This window comes from Myxine glutinosa, chromosome 11, assembly GCF_964187855.1.
Source record: "Myxine glutinosa chromosome 11, kmMyxGlut1.1, whole genome shotgun sequence".
In the NCBI taxonomy this organism is placed as follows: domain Eukaryota; kingdom Metazoa; phylum Chordata; class Myxini; order Myxiniformes; family Myxinidae; genus Myxine; species Myxine glutinosa.
Window position 1 is genome coordinate 116,435,189 of NC_136271.1, and position 23,348 is coordinate 116,458,536.

General features: G+C 43.9%; 1 protein-coding gene across 1 annotated transcript in view; it reads left to right on the forward strand.

The window, feature by feature from the left end:
* PARP2 (poly(ADP-ribose) polymerase 2) overlaps nt 1–23,348 on the forward strand; it is a 40,852-nt gene that overhangs the window by 10,798 nt on the left and 6,706 nt on the right. Inside the window, exons 5-11 of the mRNA XM_068131194.2 lie at nt 1,126–1,222; nt 1,513–1,588; nt 4,890–4,995; nt 11,768–11,921; nt 14,614–14,752; nt 15,149–15,212; nt 22,497–22,634. Of these exons, the coding sequence (XP_067987295.2) occupies nt 1,126–1,222; nt 1,513–1,588; nt 4,890–4,995; nt 11,768–11,921; nt 14,614–14,752; nt 15,149–15,212; nt 22,497–22,634 (774 nt within the window). The remainder of the gene's footprint in view (nt 1–1,125; nt 1,223–1,512; nt 1,589–4,889; nt 4,996–11,767; nt 11,922–14,613; nt 14,753–15,148; nt 15,213–22,496; nt 22,635–23,348) is intronic.

The window sequence follows — 23,348 nt, forward strand, 5'->3', positions numbered from 1 at the left end:
GATACAACAAGGCGATGAGCACACTGGAGGAAAAGAGGGAACGAAACAGCAACCTGCAAATAGACGAGTTGGGTTAATGAGGAGAAAAGGTCATGGGTAGGGATTGGGAATGACATGATGTGCTGGTCGTGCACTGCCAAGTTGAAATCCCTGGAGGGAAGAGTGGGATTGAACACACTTGGTAAAGAGGTTCCACAAGTTGGAGTGGAGAGGAACAAAGGAGTGAAGGTGAGCAAGGATGCCTGGATTTTGGGAGTTTCACAAGGAGTGGGTTGTTGGAAGAACTTTCATGATCCAGAGGGATTGGGAAGTGACTCATGAAAATTGGAGGCTGTCTGGGTTTCGGTGACGGTCCTGAAAAGAACCCTTGAAACAAAGATGTGAGAACATAAATTTCAGAAATTGGTCCTTGAAACGTTATCCCATTACCAAATCCAAGGTGGATATTTCAAGTCATTGGAGGACTCCATTCCACTGTCTGAAACCATCAAATGAGGACTACAACCAAAGGATGACCAGTGTAAAAGTGGTAGAAAACAAGGGTCACCAACCTGTATGCGATGAGAGAACAGTACTGTAATCCCTATTCTACTTATTTTGAGTGATGCCATGAATGGTGAGAGCTTTGGAATCCACATCATCCAGGAGAGCTAGGTGTGAATTGGGCGAACCAAACTACAGTATGTGGGAGAGCCGAATGCATTGGATTAATGGACAACGGCCTTGTAGGTTACGAAAAGGTCAAAGGTAAAGGCGAAAGGACACTGTGTGATTGTATTAGTAGAAGTAATTATTCAATGATACTTCCACTTTAGTTTACCTTTTCTGCAAGGATCACCTTTTTACCTTGCTCTCGCGGTTCTTGAGATTGCGTGACTTTTGACACTGTGGTTAATTCCATCTTCTGGATATGTGAAACTATTTTCCTTTGATTCAGTAATATATTATCTTTAACATACCCGTCCATATAAGGAATGGTTCCTTGATTCTTTAAAAAGGATAATTTATTTTGAAACGTTCCCAGTTCTTTTAATCAAAATAACCATGAGGCCTCCATTTTCATCTCATTGTCTTAAATGTTCAGTATCTGGTTGATATTTATATCATGCCTTCCCTGTTTTCCAGACCAACTTGCAGTTCAACAACAACAAGTATTACATAATCCAGTTACTGAGAGACGACATCTCTGCAAAATATAGTGTCTGGATGCGATGGGGAAGAGGTCACTCATTGTGCACTCACCATCACCCCATGACTTCCATTTGCCCTTTCTGTTTCACACTTATCTTCTGATTCACATAATTATCCTTATTTTGCTGTACCTCCTCTTTCCCTTTCTTCTTGCCTTCACCTTTTCACTTGCTCCTCTTCACCCCTCTCTTCTCCCACAAGCTTCTATTTCCTCCTCTTCAAATGCTTTTGCTTTTCATTTTTCGATGACTTTGGAATTGTAAAGTTTAATCTCGAGAGCAGATATCACCCCCAGTCGACATCTGTCCGTTGTCTTTGCAGTGGGGAAGAGTGGGCAGAACAGTCTCGTAAACTGTGGGTGCAACCTGCTGTCTGCAAAGCAAGCATTCAACAAAAAGTAGGCTGTTGTACTGTTCATTGAATGAATGAATGATCGTTTTAAGGCTATTTTCCCCACAAGAGCGGGGGTTAGCCTTGCGGGCCCCATGACAATCATGGTTCCCTGTTTGAGGCAATGTTTTAATGGCCGGATGCCCTTCCTGACGCCAACCCTTGGTCACGCTCTTACGATGAGCAGGGATACGGTGTACCTATTCTAAATCGGGGTACACACCGTGATCATTCATCCCAGCAAGCTGGTACTCAATTTGCCGACCTCCGAAGGATGACAGGCTGAGTCAACCCCCCTGGTGTTAATTCAGCGATCGACCGGGATTCGAACCCAGGATCCTAGGATCCCAAGCCGGCACCCTAACCGCTAAGTCAACACCAGGCTTAAATTTGAAATAGCTTAGCCTTGCCAGGAACCGAATGGACTGCCTGCATGTTGAAATCCAACACAAGGAGTGTGTATACGTGCAAGTTGCTGTTGTTGGCTGCTATCTCCACCACGTGAGTGGGTTTCAATGGGTGGAACGGAGACCACCAGGTCTCAAAGTATCCACCTCCGTTAGTATGTGTACACGTACGTACAATGACTTTATCTGTACATATTTGTATGTATAGTTGAAGGGCAAGAATATTGTCTCAAAGGAGAAGTGTTGCAAACAAAATGGAGAGCAAACATGAAATAAAGTCCTTTGCTGAATAGTTGCAAAATATTTACAGCATCTACTCACATCCCTGCTTGTCTCTTGCTATTACATGGGTGAAACGCGCTTCTGTAAAGCATGGCAATCCTTTTTTTTTGTGACGACCAACACGGAGGTTTTCCTATTTTCGTCGTCAGGAAAGCATGCCTTTATTATAGGGAATTGAGGTGCTATTCCGATATGCTCTGATGTGTTTCTTAGCCCATTCAATTTGGATGGGGTGAAATTTCCAACACATCATGATCACGAGTATGTGAATTACTCCCATGGTCGTTTTATTTATGAGGTATTTTTGTAGAAATTAGCCGGGTACAAAAGCTTCCAAGCACTTTCCCGTGATCAGATGTCTGCCAGGGAGGAGAATGTCTGTATATGTCAGTAAATACGGAAATAGTGTCCATTGATGGATTTTCCCATCACTGTTCCCTTCTATGAACCTCACGGAAAATACTGAAGTGCCGTCTTTACATTGCATGAAATAACGTCGCAATTCTGCTGCACACAAATGCAAAACCTGATAATGTCTATTGGTCACGGTGAAGTTTGTGACCACTTTGATGCGAGACCAATAAAGCTTAACATGGAAGGCCATGGCACAGGAGGAGGCCATTTTGCCCATTATGCCTACACTGCACTACGACCAGATTAAATAAATCAGTCCGGCTGTCGATTCCGAGAAAACTCTCCAGTACATGACACATGAGTTCAATGGTGTAGTGAATGAGGGTCTTGAGGGTGATTGTGAACTGCGATTGAGGGTGATTCCGGTCAACTGCTTTTGTGTGTGTGTGTGTGTGTGTGTGTGTGTGTGTGTGTGTGTGTGTGTGTGTGTGTGTGTGTGTGTGTGTGTGTGTGTGTGTGCGCGCTTTTGGCTGCTATCTCCAAACGTGTGTGGGTTTCATAAGATGGAACGAAGACATACCAGGTCTCAAAGTGTGTGTGTGTGTGTGTGTGTGTGTGTGTGTTTGTGTGTGTGTGCGTGCACGTGTGGGGGTGGGCTTTGTTTTTTGTGGAGTTCCACAGGAGCTTTCTGATGTGGAATCTGACACACCAAAATGATCGTCATGATCTCTTGAGTTGATTAGGCTAATTAACTGCAAAGAATCCGGAAGAATTCCATGTTTCTAAACGCACGCCATGTTAAGGTGGTATAGATCAATTTAATAGGTCTTTCCATGGCATGACATTCTAATTGTAAAATTAATAACAAAAACAATGATACCATTGTACCAACACATATATTACTAGAATGGTACTCAGTAGAGAGCATACGTCCGCCTGGTTGGCCATATCACTCAATGGTGAAGAATCACTTAAAAATTAAATAATTCTCATGTCCGAATCCATATTCAGATCTTCAACAAAATCGAATCAATTCTTCCTTGTCACACACACAACCTGTCCACCAAGTTTTGTCCAAATCCATCCATAACTTTTTTATATCCCGCAATGTATAGTTTTTGGCCCTATCCCCCAATGGTAAAGAATGACTTAATAATTAAATAATTTTCATATCCGAATCCATATTCAGATCTTCACCAAAATCGAATATATTTGTCCTTGTCAAACACCCAACCTCTCCACCAACTTTCGTCCAAATCCGTCCACAACTTTGAGATATCCTGCTATGTATCGTTTTGGCCCTATCTCCCAATGGTGAAGAATCACTTATAAAATTCTAGAATCCGGATCTTCACCAAATCTAATAATTTCGTCCTTGTGACATACGCTACATCTCTGCCAAATTTCGTCCGATTCCGTCCACAACCTTTTGAGATATTTTGTTTACAAACAAACAAACAAACAAACAGACAGGGGTGAAAACATAACCTCCATCCACCTTTGGTGGCGGAGGTAATTAATACTAATAATTTACCAACAACAATAATAGAGGTATCATTTGGCAATAATAATAACAAACGTATGATCACCCTTCTCCCTCTTCCCCCTCCTCTTTGCCCTTTTTGTTTTTCATTTGATTACACATTCTGCTGCTCTGACATGGCTCTAAATTTTATGTACAAAAAATTGTGCCTTTTTGATCCTCGGTCCCTAAAACAATTCTCACTGTTAAACTCATATAGTCTTTTTTTTGATGTTGAACTTAATTTAATTAAAACTGCAATCACTTAATTAAAACTGGGTACCCCAGATGGCATCGGGTACCCCTACCAGACGTCTGTTCAAGTACGCTGCCGGCCCGTCCTGACTCTCCATTCGTCGGCTTTTCCGCTCCGACTCCTTGTAGACGCGTCACAGTTTTCAATAATGCTATGACACGCCTCTGATTGGCCGCTTGAGTTGACAGTTCACATCGTGATTTTCCTTCTCAAGGAACCAACCGAAACTCCCCTTTCAGTTATAATTATTTTACAGTTTTAAATCACTCTTAGATCATTCGCCCTACCTGCATTCAGTTGGAGTGTTGGAATATGAATTTTGACAAGTGATGCTTACCTGTGCTTTAATTACCTTGTTACAATTAGTTATTACCTCAGGTCAGATGCAAGCTTGTTGCAACTGCACATAATTATAGATCCTGTTGAGGTTACGTAAAGTTGCTCTCATAACTTGAAAGTGTCTGCAACCCTGAACTTTGACCCACAGGTTTTCTGACAAGACAAATAATGAGTGGGAAAAACGGTCAAACTTTAAGAAAGTCCCAGGAAAGTACGACTTGGTGCAAGTGGACTACAGCGCTAGCAAAGGCCAGGTAATGGTCACAATACAGTAAAATTGGATTTAAAACTTGTGTGTGTGTGTGTGTGTGCGTGCACGTGTTTTACAGGGTAGTTTGTAAAGTGTAAGGTCCCAGCATGGATGTAAGAATTTGTTTTGACTTGCAAGAAGCACCTTACGTTTAGGCTGAGATTGTTCTGTTTTTGTATGCCATATAAAGGTGAAGATGCGTGCTAGTGATTATCTCAAAGAAGGGTATGTCGTCCTCTGTCCTGCCTTGCTGAACCAAGAAGGGCCTGGTAAGGAAAACGGAGTTAATGAGAGGGTAATTCATATGTGGACATCCAGCGCACGGGCCAAAGTTCGCTCCTCTCTCCTTTTCCAACTCTCCACCCATCCCTCTGGCATCGGCATGGGCCCGAAGATGTGATATTACTCCCAGTGTCATCAATATCGTCACCTGCGGCGTGATCCCTGTGAGGGCCCTTTCTACTGCTGCAAAAACGCGGCACACTTTTAAGCTGACTGGGAGAAGTGCCGCAATTGGCTGGAGCCATGGGTAGTGCCCTGACTGGGCCGGCAGCGGAAAGGCGCCGTTTCAGTGGCCGAGCCGTGTCATGGGGGGAACAAGGAGAGTTTGGAAGGGGAGACTATTCGATGACTTGAGGAGTGACTTTCTCTCTTTTTTGCCATGGAGGCTCTGTGGGCTGGAGCTCCTCTTCCTTTCTTATTCTTTGAGCGACGCTTCATGATGCTGTGACATCCGGTTGGTACTGCGCTGCTCTGTGCTCTGCCCTCCTTCCCTGCTATGCTCTTGTACTGTTCTCTCAAGGACAGTGAAAATAATGCACAATAATAATGTTGATGCAACATAATGAAATTTTAACTGTTTACTTTTTAACAAAATTAACTGGGGACATACAAACCTAAAATATAATTTACATCCAACGCACATGCCCCAAGTAAAAAAAAAAAGTTGTCATTTTTAAGACTACTACCTGGTTATGCATGTGTAATTCAGCCATCGGCTGCCAGGCATGTTTTCAATAAACTTTTTTTGTTTACGACAAAAGTAAATCACACTTCAAGTAATTTCCATAGACTGGAGAAACCAGGAACAAAGCTGAGGTGTGCAGTTACCCTTATTGGAAAGAGTTGGAGGTTTGACCAAAAGGGGGTTACTGGAATAGCACGTGCACCCTAGAGTGGCTGGGGAGGCTCGGAAGACTGACAGAGCAAAGGGAGCAACATTGGAGAAGAGGCGATTAAAAAGAAACAGAGAAACCACCAACCTGTCCGCAATGTTAAAGCAACAGACCTTATGGTTTGGCCTCATCACGGGAGATTCTAATAAGGTTGAGAGTTTGAATTACACAGAATGTAGGAGAGACAGATGTGATGCCGGGGCAAAAGCCCATAGGGGAGAGGGGTACTCCATTTGGCTACGGACAAAAGGCCTTGTAGACTGAGTAGTTCTGATTTCCCAAGGAAAGACTTGTTGTCAGGGCCCTTAGGGATATTTTGGGGCCGTTTGGTTCAAATTCTTCCAAAAGCACCAAATTTGGCCCAGATGTTGCCCATGCCATACTCTTTCGATTTTTGACGGGCGCCAAGACGGGCGCCCCCCCCCCCCCCCCCGGGGGCCCCATATTGGCGAAATACTAAATGGCCGCCACCCGGATTAGAGGAAAATCAGTTAAATAACCAAAAGGGTTGGAATCATGTATGATACCACTTTTCAGGGGTTTTCGAGGTCGAGGAATCCAATTATGATGTTATTTTGATGATTCGAGGTCAAGGTCAACCCTCAAGGTCATCTTAAAGGTCATTTTTGAGTCAAACATGTCGTTTTTGAGTTTCTTGTCAAGATTTACGCGAGGTTCACCATTTTATGTTTCTGGGTTGGGTAATCGAACTCTGACCTTATTTTTGACAATTAGAGGAAATATTTACATGTCTATTTCCTAATTTTCAGGCATATGCAGTTCATCAGTCTAATTACAAAGGTACGGATTTTGATGTTTTATGAACTGTATGCCATATCCTTGTGTTTAATTTTTGTGCGATCATGATCTGGGTTCATGTATACATGATTGTATACATGTCATAAATATGACGTCATAGGTCATGTGACCTGGTGGCCATATTGGATTTTATGAAAACCTTAAAAATGGATCCCTGCCTTCATTTTTCGATCGATTCATTTTGAACTTTGACCACTTAGAGTACGCCATGTGATTGGATGCATATCCTAATTATGACGTCATAAGTCAGGTGACATGGCGGGATGGACCGGTATGGTCCCCGGATCATACCGCCCTTGGCGCCCGTCAAAAATCGAAAGAGTATGGCATGGGCAACATCTGCGCCAAATTTGATGCTTTTGGAAGAATTTGAACCAAAATATCCCTAAGGGCCCTGACTATTGGATCAATGGAAGATGTCCAGTCTGTGGCTGACCTTTCAATCCAGCTTTGCTGTTTTGTTTACCCAGGAAAGTTAATTGCTGATGGTGAGTCCTCGAGGTTCAAGAGACTGAACATCTTCCAGTGGCTGACCATGAAATAGATAGGTGGGTTATTTTGATGTGGAGTGATGGTGAGGTGATATTTTTCCAGTTTTGAAGAACATTTTCCATTTATCAGACCAGCATCTGAACAATTCCAAAATCGGCAGAGAACCTGACGCAGGACACACTTACACAGTTTTTGTTCCGAGGAGATGTCACATGCCCCTGCTGGTTGCATAATTTCTAGTGCTCACTGCATTATCACTGATGCAGTGCATTGAGGAAACAATTTGTAATTTATTCAGGTAAAATTGTAAATTTATATTTAATATTGGTACATCATGGTAATTAATTTTGTAAAAAAAATGGGGGATGGTCTCCGATAAACTGAATGCAGTGTTGTATTTTTATGAAGTAGAGCATAGGAAGTCTGCATGAATAAATGTGCAGAAACGAAGCCTTTCCGCTGCCTGGAGCCCACCAGTAACTCTCCCAAGCAGATCTCCCATTTTTACCCCCTCTATGATTAGCACTGCCTCCCTCCCCCACCCCCTTCCCCTCCCCCCACCCCCAACCCCCCCGATTCACCCGAAGCTTATCTCTTCACAAATTCACCCACAGCTTGCCCACCACACCTTCATAGTTATCACAGCTACGAGTTGGAGAGACTGTCATCAATCGGCATTGTCAGCTATGCTCTGGTGGGTGGCTATGTGCATGAGCCGCGCCGTGGTGGTTTCTCTTCATGGGTGCTTGATTATAGGGCACAAAAGGCAGAGCTGAGGGAACAGCTGAGTTTGTCTGGAAGCAGTGAGACAGGACAGTATGCATAGAGAACTGAGAGAGGTGGCGCAGACCACAGAGATACCCTGGCGGAGGAGAAAAGATCTCAAGAAAGGGACTTTTACAGTGCTGATGACGTACAGTGATCGTGCATGTGTAGCCAGGAGAGTACAAACAGCTACACCGACCAGAGCAAGGGGGGGAAGAAAGCGACTCGGTGCAGCCTGGATGAGCCAGGGCACTGTGTGAAGATTGCAGGCGTTAAGTTGGTGTTTGACTTGTCTTTTTGGGGACTCCGTTGGACTTGTCGTGTCTGTCGGGCAAAAGTATCGAGTTGTTGATTGATTATTGTCTATCAATTACTGTTGGCGATTATTGCCCTTGCCAGAGGAGATGGTATTGCATTTGAGTCCGTTTGTCTGTCTGTCTGTCTGCGTGCCTGTCTGTCTGTTTGTCCACACAGAATAAATATGATTTTCTCTACAACCGTTGGTCCGATTGACAGGAATTTTTCACCTCCTTCTGTAGATTTCTTAATGATAATTATAACGTCATAGGTCACGTTGTATGGGCGCCATCTTGGAAAAACCGAAAAACTTTCTACCTCTATCTCCAAAAGCGCTGCATAGAAAAATTGAGACATATCTCCTTGTAAAGAACTCTCCATGGGGAATAACATATGTTAATGATGATGTCATAGGTTCCTCCATTATGCCATCATAATTCGACAAGTACAAAACTTCATCCAATCAAGTTGAAATTTCTTGACCGTCATCTAGGGATAAATTGTTGGAGAAAAAAAAATCAAAACGATGTCATCGGTCACGTGGTTCTGCCGCCATATTTGTTTGTACTCAAAAGCCTTTAAAAAAACACTAAAAACATGTCCTGGCGAGGCTCTACAAATTTTTTAATTTTTTTAAAATATATACAGAATCGAGGCTCGTGTAAGAGCTAACACATTGAACATGAAAACATGCAATGAAGGGAGCGGGAGGCAAGAGGGGGGGGGGGGGGGGGAGACGGAAGCACCCAAGCACAACAACAGAAGAGAACAGGGATGTCGGTAGATCTGTGGAAGGGGGAGGGCTGGGGGAGGAGGGAGAGGTACACGGTCTAAAGCAAACTAACACTTCTAGGAATTTCAGGAAAGAAGTTGGGGATTGAAAGAGGCGGTTTTGTGGTGTTTTAACGGGGGTAGAAAAGATTAAGGTTTTGGATGGGGGTAGATAAGAAATGGTTGAGAACAGCTGTTTTTAAGACCTGGAGGGAGGAGAGGGATTGAAGAGAGTGTGGGAGTTTGTTCCAGAGGCAGGAGAAAAGAGGAGTGAAGGTGAGCAGAGAGTCTTGATTTTGGCAGTTTCACCAGAAGAGGGTTGCTGGCAGATCTTCTGCATCCTGCAGGAATATTTGAGGGACAGAGCACAGACAGAGCAGGGGGAGCAAGGCCAGAGAGGAGTCGGTAGAAGACGGAAAGACCACCAACCTGCCTGCGGTGAAAGAGAGAAAAGCCCTCAGAATCAGATTCATCGCGCCTTCACGCTTCGCGAAAAGCCTTCATCGCGGGAGATTCCAATGATTCTGAATGCTTTGGTTTCAACCGCATGAAGCCGAGCTAGGTGTGAGGCAGGAGCACCAGCCCAGAGGGGAGAGCAGGACTCATCAAGCTGCGGATGAAAGCCTTGTATGTGGGGAGGAGCTCAGAAGTGCCCAGAAAGGACTTTGCACGATGGAGGATGCCCAGTCGGCGACTGGCTTTGGAGGCCAGCTTGGAAATGTGGTTTTCCCAGGAAAGATCATGGCAGATAGTGAGACCCAAAAGGTTGAGTGACAGAACTTCTTCAAGAGGATTTTTCAGAAAGTAGATGGGAGGGTTGTCCAGGCGGTCTTTTTGGAGAGACAAAGTGAGAGTGTGAGATTTGTCAGGATTGAAAGACATGTTCCACTTGTTTGACCAGTTTGTGATTTTGTCCAGGTCTGCAGAGAGTGAAGAGGCTGCTGCCTGCCGATCTGAGGGTTGAGATGTGGAGCGGCAAAGAATGGAGTCATCAGCAAAGAGATAGAGAGGATTTTCCAGAGAGTTGGAGAGATCATTAATGAAGACCAGAAAAAGCACAGGGCCCAGAACACCTGCCTTGTGGAACTCCAGCCTGAACAGGAAGGGGAGATGAGAAAATTCCATTCAGGGCCACACGTTGACTGCGACCAGATGCATGGAGGTTTCCATGGATACCATACGAGGAGAGTTTGGTGAGCAGGGCAGGGTGCCAGACTGTATCAAAGGCACAAGATATGTCAAGGGAGTCAGCTCTGATTTCCTGTTTGGCATTGAGGACCTCCATCCATTTTTGAGACAGCAGAAGCAGCATGTCCAGAGTAGAATGACATGGTCTGAATCCAAATTGATGATCAGCGATCAAGCCATTGGAGAAGAGGAAGGATTTGATGTCAGAAGCGATGATCGATTCCTTGACATTGCTGATTATTACGAGCAGGCTGATTGTCTGTAGTTGCAAGGATCTCTTTTTGCACCTTTCTTGTGTAAAGTGGTAATTTTGGCTGATTTCCAAGCAGATGGCAGATGACCTTGAGCAAAAGAGAGGGTGAAGGGAATTGAGAGAGGGTGTGAAAGAGCAGAAGAACAGGATTTTAGGACCCGTGGGCTGATGCCGTCTAGTCCAGTTGCAGAATCAGAGTCGAGGGTTGACAGAAACTTCTCCACCTTGTCAGGAGAGAAGGACACAGAGTCCAGGAGCAGCTGGGTTTGACTGGGTAAGGTGGGTACAGGGAGAGATGGGTTTGGGGCACAAGATTTTGAGGCAAACACAGAGTTGAGGCATTCGGCTTTGTCACGTGCGGTGTCAGCTGTGTGGCCGTTTGAAGTAATGGAGGGGGAACAAACACCAGAAACGGATTTGACCAGACACCACCAGGATTTGGAGGAAGGAGACAGGTTTGAGAGTTCAATCTTGAGTGTGGAGAGATAGTGCTTCCTGGCACTCCTGAGGGTAGCCACACACTTGTTCCGAGCTTTGTGAAAGGAACTGAGATTACCTTCAGTTGATTAGCCTTCCATGAGGCGAAGGCAAGTTGTTTCAGGGCAACTGCTTCACCACAAGATTCAGTGTGCCATGGACGGGAGGAAGGGTAAGACAACTGAAGACGAGATGGGATAAATCTGTGTATGAGAGAGAGAGCAGTTTACTTTGGAAGAATTCCCAGGAAGAGCTCTGATTGCTCTTTCTTGTTTAATATGGATTATGGTTTTTAAATCACACCTTGTGGATGCCTTTTATTTTCCGGCCGTTGCAGCTAATCTTACACACACACAAATAGATGTGAGAATTCTTCCCAAGCAGTGAAACTGGTTTAAACCCCATTGGTCATCCAGGCCTTCGGCCTTGCATTCATGTGCTGGCTCTTGTTATTTCGGTCTAGGATCCCAGGAATGTGACTATTCCATCAATTAACTTTGAAGCATAATGTTTCTGACATTCTCTGTATGTCCGTGCAGGAAAAGACCGAGGTGGATTCTGGGCCGGCAAGAGCACTGCCACCTTCTTGCTTACATCCCAGGGTGCTTGCTGTACTGGAGACCCTGTGCAACATACAGCTCATGGAACGTGCTGTTGTTGAGATGAAGTACGACATTAAAAAAGCTCCACTAGGTATATTTATTTCACTATTTATCCCACTCGTGATGGAATGCTGTGGTTATTAACTCGCCACAAGAATGCCAACCTAGTTTGCAGGTTATGTGTTGGCATAATTTATGTGGATGATTTCAGTGTCATGTCACATTTAGAGTCAGTGTGCTCCTTTTGTTTCAATTTATTATTCCTGACTGCAAACCATTTAACTGGTGATAAACAGGTCAGAGACAATGTGTTTGTGTGGCAGAAGACACTTGTTGCTAACAGGTTGTGCAGCAAGTGCTGTGATGGGACTCGATCTGTGCCCTGCTTCTTCGGCAAGTTAGGGGGTTACATTTGTTTGTTTTTATGATTCCTGGCCTGGGCGCTTAATTTTCCCACATATATCGATTGGAGATATATATATATATATATACTAGCTTGGTGAGGCGAGCGCAGCGACGCCTCACCAAGCGTCGTTACTGAGGAACAGGCTTATTTTAGCTGAGGCTAATGACTGCACCTGAGTTGCTGTGTTGTCATGATTTACACCAATCATAATACAAACAATTACTTTGCACAAATGTATTTGTTGTGTTTGTGATATTACATTTTTTAGGCAATTTAGGTTGAAGATTTAGGTTGAATGTTTTTTTTTCAAGAAAGAACCCCTCAGCACATACATAGGGGAGGGGTAGGTGCAGACTGGAAGTTTGGGACGATTACACCTCACCACCAAGTAATTTAAAACACCTCACAGCCATAAAACACGTAATGAAAACACCTCACCACCACAAAATTAAAAACACCTCACCACCACGAAATTGAAAACACCTCACAGCCATCAAATACGTAATAAAAACACCTCACAGCCATAAAACACGTAATAAAAACACCTCGCAGCCATAAAACACGTAATAAAAACACCTCACCACCACGAAATTAAAAACACCTCACAGCCATAAAACACGTAATGAAAACACCTCACAGCCATAAAACACGTAATAAAAACACCTCACAGCCATAAAATACGTAATAAAAACACCTCACCACCACAAAATTAAAAACACCTCACAGCCATAAAACACGTAATAAAAACACCTCACCACCACGAAATTAAAAACACCTCACAGCCATAAAACACGTAATGAAAACACCTCACAGCCATAAAACACGTAATAAAAACACCTCACAGCCACGAAATTAAAAACACCTCACCATCACGTCATTTAAAAACACCTCACCACCAAGTAATTCAAAACACCTCACCACCACTTAATTCAAAACACCTCATCACCAACTAATTCAAAACACCTCACCACCACATAATTAAAAACACCTCACCACCACGTAATTATAAATACCTCACCACCACGTAATTCAAAACACCTCACCACCATGTGATTTAAAAACACCTCACCACCATGTGATTTAAAAACACCTCACCACCATGTGATTTAAAAACACCTCACCACTATGTGATTTAAAAACACCTCACCACCATGTGATTTAAAAACACCTCACCACCATGTGATTTAAAAACACCTCACCACCATGTGATTTAAAAACACCTCACCACCACGTCATTTAAAAACACACCACCACGTCATTTAAAAACACACCACCACATAATTAAAAACACCTCACCACCACGTAAGTATAAATACCTCACCACCATGTAAGTATAAATACCTCACCACCACTTAATTCAAAACACCTCATCACCAACTAATTCAAAATACCTCACCACCACATAATTAAAAACACCTCACCACCACGTAAGTATAAATACCTCACCACCACGTAATTCAAAACACCTCACCACCATGTGATTTAAAAACACCTCACCACCATGTGATTTAAAAACACCTCACCACCACGTCATTTAAAAACACACCGCCACGTCATTTAAAAACACACCGCCACGTCATTTAAAAACACACCACCACGTCATTTAAAAACACACCACCACGTCATTTAAAAACACACCACCACGTCATTTAAAAACACACCACCACGTCATTTAAAAACACACCACCACGTCATTTAAAAACACCACCACGTCATTTAAAAACACCTCACCACCACATAATTCAAAATACCTTACCACCACATGATTCAAAACCACCACGTGATTCAAAACCACCACGTGATTCAAAACCACCACAACGTTATTAAAAACACTTCACAACCACGGAAACAAAAGTTTGAGGGAGTCGTTAAGTGTCAACACAGACACTGCCCAGGTGTGTAGATATATAGATAAATGACTACCCGAGTTGCCGTTTTGTCATGGTTTAAACCAATCATAATTCAAACAATTATTTTGCACAAATGTATTTGTAATATACGTGATATCACATTTTATAAACAATTGAAGTTTAAAAAAAAAACAATTCCCAAAAGAATTCCAAAAAAAAAAAAAAAATTTGGCACATTTTTCAAAAAGAATACCCGTAGGACATACGGACGGGAGAGATATGTGCATACCAGAAGTTTGGTACGATTTCACAAAAGTTTGAGAAAATAGTTCAGTGACAAGACAACACAAGACAACACAGGACAGGACAGACGCTGCACAGATATATATATAGATATATTGCCAGCCAAACATTACTTGCAGATTTACATACAAGGAAAAAGTAAGTGAAAGAGATACAGACTGTTTTAGTCACTTTTGATCCAGAGGGGGAAAGCTGAGGATGATGTGTTACTGTTGTGTGAACAGGGAAACTGACCGAGGCCCAGATAAAAGCAGGTTATTCTGCCTTGTGTGCTGTGGAGAAAGCACTCCATCCTGGCACGTCACGTCACATCTTACTACAAGCCTGCAATGACTTCTACACACGTATCCCACACGATTTTGGGTATCTTTTTGGGGATATCTTTCCCCTTTATCTCGCTCTATTTAATTGTGTACTGTTTATGTATCCACTCTTAACGAAAAAATTGTGTAAATCTTCACACCCCTCTCTCATTTTCCCTGTACATCCTCTCTCCTTCGAATCCCTACAAACTTCCAGTTTCTTCCTCTACCTCCCAGCTCTTACCCTCACATCACTTCCCTCTCATGTGTTCTTCCCTTACATTTTATTATTGCTTATAATCCTTATATCCAAACATCCCTATTTCTTCCTCTACCTCCCAGGTCCCTTTTCTTCATTTCCCTTTCCTGTATTCTTCTTTACTAACTCTAACCCTCCCTTCTCCAAACTGTTTCAAGCATTTCTCCAGCATTCCTGATTACTCTTATTGGTCCCTAGAATGAAAACTCCTCCATTGATCTGCAGCAAGCATGAACTCCAAGAAAAGCTACAACTGTTGGAGGTGCATTAATACATTAAACTAATTAAATCCCTTTCCTGATTCAACTTATTTAGTCAATGCATGTCACATTTGAGATTGTACAGTCTTCTTGCCTTAATATGTTAGCCTTCAGCTGTGTTGACACGTGTAAACATTCACTTGTTGGTTGGAGCTAACGAGATAGCTGAGAGTACTGTACTCACCTGGTTTGACCTGGTACATCTGGATTTGATTTTCAGCCTGACAACAAATTGTCGGCAGGGCATTCGATCAATGCATGCCAGCCATCACAGCGATATTAAGCGGGGGTCCCTTCTGCAACCATTCATTCACTTGGGGACAATTCTTGACAGTTACAGTTGTGGCCAAATATATTGGCACCTTTGCACTTTTTTCAAATAATGCACCATTTCTTCGAGAAAATTGTTGAAATAAAAATATATTTTGGTATCCACATATGTATTTCTTTGGTATGCAGTGGAACAAAACAAAAAAAGCTAAAAAAAATTACTAAATCGTAGCTTATTCAATACAGAAATCCTAAAATGGCCCGGACAATATTATTGGCACCTTTTAGAAGTTGTTGGAAATAATTAGATTTCAAGCAGGTGATTCTCTTTTACTTTGGAATTGAACTCACCTGTGGTGAGTTGCATATGCCTGCAAAACAAGTGAATCCTCTTGGATTGCGCTGAGGTTCGGGCATGGAATTTCTAGGAGGAAGTATAATTTGTATGCAATGAAAGTACATGTAATATGGGATCGAGTAAGATCGAGTAAGCTTCACCAGTGCGCGTGCGCGAATTTACGTCACGTCGGCAGCGAGAAGGCGTTCCCCAACACGAACCAATCAGGAACTGCCACGCCCACTTATATGATCTCAGAATTCCTGTGACAGGAATTAGCGTTACACTGGCTGGAAGTCAATCGCTAAAGGCGCTTCCTCAGCGCCAATAAAAATCACTCATTCAACCAGTTTGAATAGAGAAAAGGAGTCATTCTGCTGTTTTGTGTCACTGTGTATCACAATGAGCATGGAGAAAAGAAAGAAAACGAGATAATTGTCTGAGGAGGTCAGACACCAGATTGTAGCCAAGCATGGGCAATCTCAAGGCTACAAGTCCATCTCCAGAGACCTTGATGTTCCTTTGTCCACCATACGCAATGTTATCAGGAAGTTTAAGGCCCATGACACTGTAGCCAACCTCCCTGGATGTGGCCGCAAGAGAAAACCTGATTGAACATTGCAGCAAAGGATTATTCGAATGGTGGAGAAAGCACCTCGATAAACTGCCAATCAGATTCAAGCTGACCTTCAGAGGTGAAGGTGGGAGTGCATCAGGGGTCGGTACTAAGTCCACTACTATTTGTAGCTGTTATGGAGGTGCTGGCTCAGAACGTAAAGGAGGGTTTACCGTGGGAGTTGTTGTATGCAGATGATCTGGTGTTGATTGCGGAAAGTATGGATGGACTGAAGGAAAAGATGAACACGTGGAAGGAATGTATGGAGACAAAAGGTCTGAAGGTGAATATAGTGTTACGGACCGCGGATTAGATGTTATTTTGACCGAGCGGTGGTGTAACCGCGGCCGAACAGTTATTCCCCGACTAAAACCCGATTCAACCCAAACGTTGGCCGTATCGCGCCACAGCTACTCAATCGGGAAAACTCTAAAGTGACCGAATGCAAAGAGGAAGAAGACGTACAGAAGAGTAACGGGATTTATTATTTACACACACAAGCAAAAAGGAGCAGTCACGATTATTTACAGGGACATGAGACGCAGGTGACACAGTGAATTCCTTATACAAGCTTAATTACCTACCCAGGACAGAACAAACAAAGACACTGACTCACGCGGGGAATTGCAGAGTGGATTGCTGGAAGGAGGTGTGTGGCTGGAGGGGGGGGGGGGGGGGGGGACGGCACGGAGCTGGCTGGAGCTTGATCCCGCACGGGACGTCAGGCTGGACCTCGACGGCCGCTGATGCCACCGAGCCTGTCGTGTGCGCGGAGTCACGGGTCGGAGCTGCTTGTCTCAGTAAAAGCGCATCTGCTCTAGCGACCCAGCTCTTCCTTTGGACTCAGTAAAAGCGCAACTCTCTGACGACCCAGCTCTTTCTTTGGACTCAGTAAAAGCGCAACTCTCTGACGACCCAGCTCTTTCTTTGGACTCAGTAAAAGCGCAACTCTCTGACGACCCAGCTCTTTCTTTGGACTCAGTAAAAGCGCAACTCTCTGACGACCCAGCTCTTGTCTCCTCCCTCCTTGTCTCAACTCCTTCGGGAACGCCCCGCCGGCGGGTTATATAGGCCCCGCCCCTCAACCTTTGCGAACCTCCCCCAAACGCTCTTCCTCCGCCCTCTCAAGCCAAACCCCTTGTTCATGGTTGGTCGAGTGGGGCTGGCTCACTCCTCCCCTCTCTGACGAGGTGGGGACCCGCCTTTCTTCCCCAACCCTGCCTCGTGGCCAGTGGCGGTTGAAGAAAACCGCCCAAAATGCAGTTGGCCATCGAAATGAAATGAAAGGGGACCTATTCTTATTTCACTTGGTACAATGGAGTATTTAAGTTAATAGGAGACACAGCCTTACCCTAAGACACATAATAAGATATAAGCTATCGAACAGGGGCATTCTATGATTGGCTGACGTGTATGCTTATGGACTAATTACCGAGACGCCCTTTTTACCTTTATACAACTCTGGAGGCAAGAGGGGCCATATCCAACCAATGGTACACCAACCAATGGTACAACGACGAAATGCAGTTTGGATTTATGCCAGGAAGAGGAACGACAGATGCGCTTTTCATTGTGAGGCAGTTGCAGGAGAAGTACATGGATAAGAGGAAGAAGTTGTTTTTTGGGTTTGTTGATCTGGAGAAAGCATTCGATAGGGTTCCACGCAAAGTATTGACATGGGCATTGAGGAAGTTAGGAGTGGAGGAATGGTTGATCAGAGTAGTGATGGCAATGTACAAAAGAGCACGCACAGCTGTAAGGACGAAGGACGGGAACAGTGGTGAGTTTGAGGTGAAGGTGGGAGTGCATCAGCGGTCGGTACTAAGTCCACTACTATTTGTAGCTGTGATGGAGGTGCTGGCTCAGACCGTAAAGGAGGGTTTACCGTGGGAGTTGTTGTATGCAGATGATCTGGTGTTGATTGCGGAAAGTATGGATGGACTGAAGGAAAAGATGAAAAAGTGGAAGGAATGTATGGAGCCAAAAGGTCTGAAGGTGAATATCGGAAAGACAAAGGTGATGGCAAGTGGTAAAGCATGTGATGAGGTGGAAAGAACTGGGAAGTGGCCGTGTGCTGTGTGCAGGAAGGGTGTCGGAGTGAACTCCATTCAATGTACAATGTGTGCTGAGTGGGTTCATCAAAAATGTAGTGGTCTGAGAGGGTCATTAACCAGTGTGGCAGCTACATTCAAATGTAAGGTGTGCACAGAGGGAGCTGCAGATGGAGGAAATGTTGATTTGGATCTTGGAGACGGCGTGAAGCTGGAAGGTGTGAAAACATTTTGCTACCTCGGAGACATGCTGAATGGAGAAGGTGGATCAGACTCGGCAACGGTTGCTCGAGTGAGATGTGCATGGAAGAAGTTTCGGGAACTGAGTGGCGTGCTGATGAGGAGGAGAGTGTCGCTGAAGCTGAAGGGAAAGGTGTATGCTGCATGTGTGAGAAGTGTTATGATTTATGGGAGCGAGACATGGGTAATGAACGTAGAGCAGCAACGAAGGCTGGAAAGGGTGGAAATGCGAATGGTTCGATGGATGTGCGGAGTATCGTTGAGAGAGAGGAAGACAAATGATGAATTGCGAAAGATGATGGGAATATTGCCTGTGATTGATGCTGTGAAGAGGAACAGGTTGAGATGGTTTGGTCATGTATTGAGGAAGGATGAAAGTGACTGGTTGAGAAGAGTGATGGAAGTTAATGTAGAAGGAAGTAGAGGACGGGGAAGACCGAGAAAGACTTGGCTAAAGATGGTGGAAGAAGAAATGCGGGCAAGGGGGTTAACAAGGAGAGATGCAGAAAATAGGGCAAAATGGAGAAGATTGTCATGGGGACTGCAAGGCTAACCCCCGCTCTAGCAGGGAACATGGCCTTAAAATGCATGTTGTTGTTGTTGTTGGTACACAGCAGTTTACCACAATCCAATACACACAATCAAAAAAATGCCATCCTCATATCCGCAACAATAGGAAAGATGAAGATGATGGCAAGTGGTAAAGCATGTGGTGAGGTGGAAAGAACTGGGAAGTGGCCATGTGCTGTGTGCAGGAAAGGTGTCGGAGTGAACTCCATTCAATGTACAATGTGCGCGGAGTGGGTTCATCAAAAATGTAGTGGTCTGAGAAGGTCATTAACCAGTGTGGCAGCTACATTCAAATGTAAGGTGTGCACAGAGGGAGCTGCAGATGGAGGAATGTTGAGTTGGATCTTGGAGACGGCGTGAAGCTGGAAGGTGTGAAAACATTTTGCTACCTCGGAGACATGCTGCATGGAGAAGGTGGATCAGACTCGGCAATGGTTGCAAGAGTGAGATGTGCATGGAAGAAATTTCGGGAACTGAGTGGCGTGCTGATGAGGAGGGGAGTGTCGTTGAAGCTGAAGGGAAAGGTGTATGCTGCATGTGTGAGAAGTGTTGTGATTTATGGGAGCGAGACATGGGTAATGAACGTAGAGCAGCAACGAAGGCTGGAAAGGGTGGAAATGCGAATGTTTCGGTGGATGTGCGGAGTATCGTTGAGAGAGAGGAAGACAAATGAAAAATTGCGAAAGATGATGGGAATAGAGCCTGTGATTGATGCTTTGAAGAGGAACAGGTTGAGATGGTTTGGTCATATGTTGAGGAAGGATGAAAGTGACTGGTTGAGAAGAGTGATGGAAATGAATGTAGAAGGAAGTAGAGGATGGGGAAGACCGAGAAAGACTTGGCTGAAGATGGTGGAAGAAGAAATGCGGGCCAGGGGGGGTTAACAAGGAGAGGTGCAGAAAATAGGGCAAGATGGAGAAGATTGTCATGGGGACCGCAAGGCTAACCCCCACTCTAGCAGGGAAAATGGCCTTAAAATGCCTGTTGTTGTGTTGTCTTCAGACACAAGGTACGACAGTTTCAACTCGTGCCATTGGTCGCCAACTCAATGAAAGGGGGTTCTATTGTAGGAGACCCATTGCTGAGAGAGACGTAAGAAAGCCCGACTGGTGTTTGCGAAAACACACCTGAACAAGCCAAAATCCTTCTGGGAGAATGTCCTGTGGATTGATGAGACCAAATTAGAGCTTTTTGGTAAAGCACATCATCTCTATGTTTACAGAAAACAAAATGAAACCTTCAAAGAAAAGAACACCTTCCCTACAGTCAAACATGGAGTCTCTGGCACTGGGTGCCTTGAATGTGTGCGTGACATCATGAAATCAGGAGATTACCGAGGGATTTTGGAGCTCAATGTTCAACCCAGTGTCAGAAAGCTGGGTCTCCATCGAGGGTCGATGGTCATGGGTCTTGCAGAAGGCCAATGACCCCAAACACACTTAAAAAGCACCCAGGAATGGTTCAAGACAAAATGCTGGATTGTTCTGAATTGGCCAGCAATTAGTCCAGATTGATATAAATCCCATTGAGCACCTGTGGGGAGATCTGAAAACAGCAGTTGGGAGAAGGCACCCTTCAAATCTCGGAGAACTGGAGCAGTTTGCACAAGAAGAGTGGGCCAAACTGCCAGTAGAGAGTTGTAGGAAGCTCATTCATGGCTACAGGAAGCGCTTGACTGCAGTTATTTTGTCCAAACGCTGATACCAAATATTAAGTCTCCTGTGTCAATAATTTTGTCAATGCCATTTCTTTATATTTGCTGATATAAAAGGATATATTAAGTTCTGAATCAAAAACAAAGGTTCTGTAACATTAATAGTGAAATAAAGAATTGTAGAGACCAAATACTTTTGTCAATTTCAACTTGTTTTTCGAGAAAATTGTGAGTTATTTGAAAAAAGTGCAAGGGTGCCAATATTTTTGGCCACGGCTGTAGAACAGCAGCAATAATCCCCTGGTGATTGGGCTGGAAGAGCGAACCACCGGGATGCCGTGACGTCATCCGGCATACTGTGCACTTTGACCAAAGTACACTTTTGACCTTTGACCAAAGTGTTCTTTTGACTGAGCCAAACAGAATAATAATTGCCAATTTTTTTTAGTTGAGGTGAGTACGATGAATTGTAAGACATTGTTGGTTATGCCGACGGAATTTTTTGATGGTGCATGTGCCGGAGAGGGAGCAGGTAAGATACAATAGAGACAGACATTGTTGTATTATTCATATATATATTTTTTTCTGTTTTTGTCTGTCTTTTAAAGGTCAGACTAGATAAATAATAAATTAATTTAGATACAAGCCATAAAATATAAATTCTTAAAATGATATTATATCAGTTGGACTGGAAACATACTGTTTTAAGGACGTCATAAAGGACACAAAACACAGGCACGAAGAGCCAGGCATTTTGTTAAACAACAGGTGTTAACCAACAGGTTTAACACCAACAGGTAAGGTGTTAAACAACAGGCATTTTCATGGTTCCCTTTTTGAGGAAATGTTTTATGGCCAGATGCCATTCCTGACACCAACCCTTTTAGTCGCCTGTTACGACACGCAGGGATATGATGTACCTATTCTAAATCAGGGTACACACCAGGAGTGCAAGGGTGCCAATATTTTTGGCCACGACTGTAGAACAGCAGCAATAATCCCATGGTGATTGGGCTGAAAGAGCGGTGTAAAACAAGGTGGTGTAAAATAAGGTGTCAATGGCGGTAAACTTCCACAAAAAATTTCTGCGATTTTTAAAATCCCTATTTTATTTCAGTTGAATTACACACTTGAACATTGTCAAACAAAATGCCTGCCGCTCACAGACCCCACCCATGTCCTTGTTTGTCAAGACTGCGTGGGGTAACCTATTCTGTGAACTCTAGTTGTCAATATGCAATCCCATAAACGATAAAGGAAATTAGGTCATACTGATGACAGGTGTTGTAACTCAAATGAGATTGAAACAAAACTAAAAGTAGATCTGAATAAAGGAATGCACCAGATTCAACGATCTCAAATTATCTTTTGTTACAGCTTGGTGTTCAGGTCGGATTAGTAACCAGATTGGTTGGTCGACAAAGTCGACTGGACAAATTAACAGCTTATGAAATTTGAATGTGGGATCACCATGGATGATGTATTTCGATGGGAAGGCCAAATAAATCTGCTTGTTGACCTTGTTTCTTTCTTTCTTTTTTATTTTAGGCGTTAGGTGAGATAGAAGTTGCTGTGAAGTTACTGGAGTCCGATGAAGCAGGTAGGCTGGAGCATCCAGCCGATGCACATTACCGTGCTTTACAGTGCCAGATGAACCCTGTGGATCCCAGCAGTTCTGAGTACCAGGTGGGCATGCCATTTCTCACACCATGGATACATTTCAGCATTTTCTTTTTAGACATAACTGCATGGGATTGCTAAGCCAAGTGCAACAAACAACAACAACATGCATTTTAAGGCCATTTTCCCTACGAGAGCGGGGGTTAGCCTTGCGGTCCCCATGACAATCTTCTCCATTTTGCCCTATTTTCTGCATCTCCCCTTGTTAACCCCCTTGCCCGCATTTCTTCTTCGATCATGTTTAACCAAGTCTTTCTCGGTCTTCCCCGTCCTCTACTTCCTTCTACATTCATTTCCATCACTCTTCTCAACCAGTCACTTTCATCCTTCCTCAACACAGGACCAAACCATCTCAACCTGTTGCTCTTCACAGCATCAATCACAGGCTCTATTCCCATCATCTTTCGCAATTCATCATTTGTCTTCCTCTCTCTCAACGATACTCCGCACATCCACCGAACCAATCGCATTTCCATCCTTTCCAGCCTTCGTTGCTGCTCTACATTCATGACCCATGACCCATGTCTCGCTCCCATAAATCATAACACTTCTCACACATGCAGCATACACCTTTCCCTTCAGCTTCAACGACACTCCCCTCCCCATCAGCACGCCACTCAGTTCCCGAAACTTCTTCCATGCACACCTCACTCTAGCAACCGTTGCCGAGTCTGATCCACCTTCTCCATTCAGCATGTCTCCGAGGTAGCAAAATGTTTT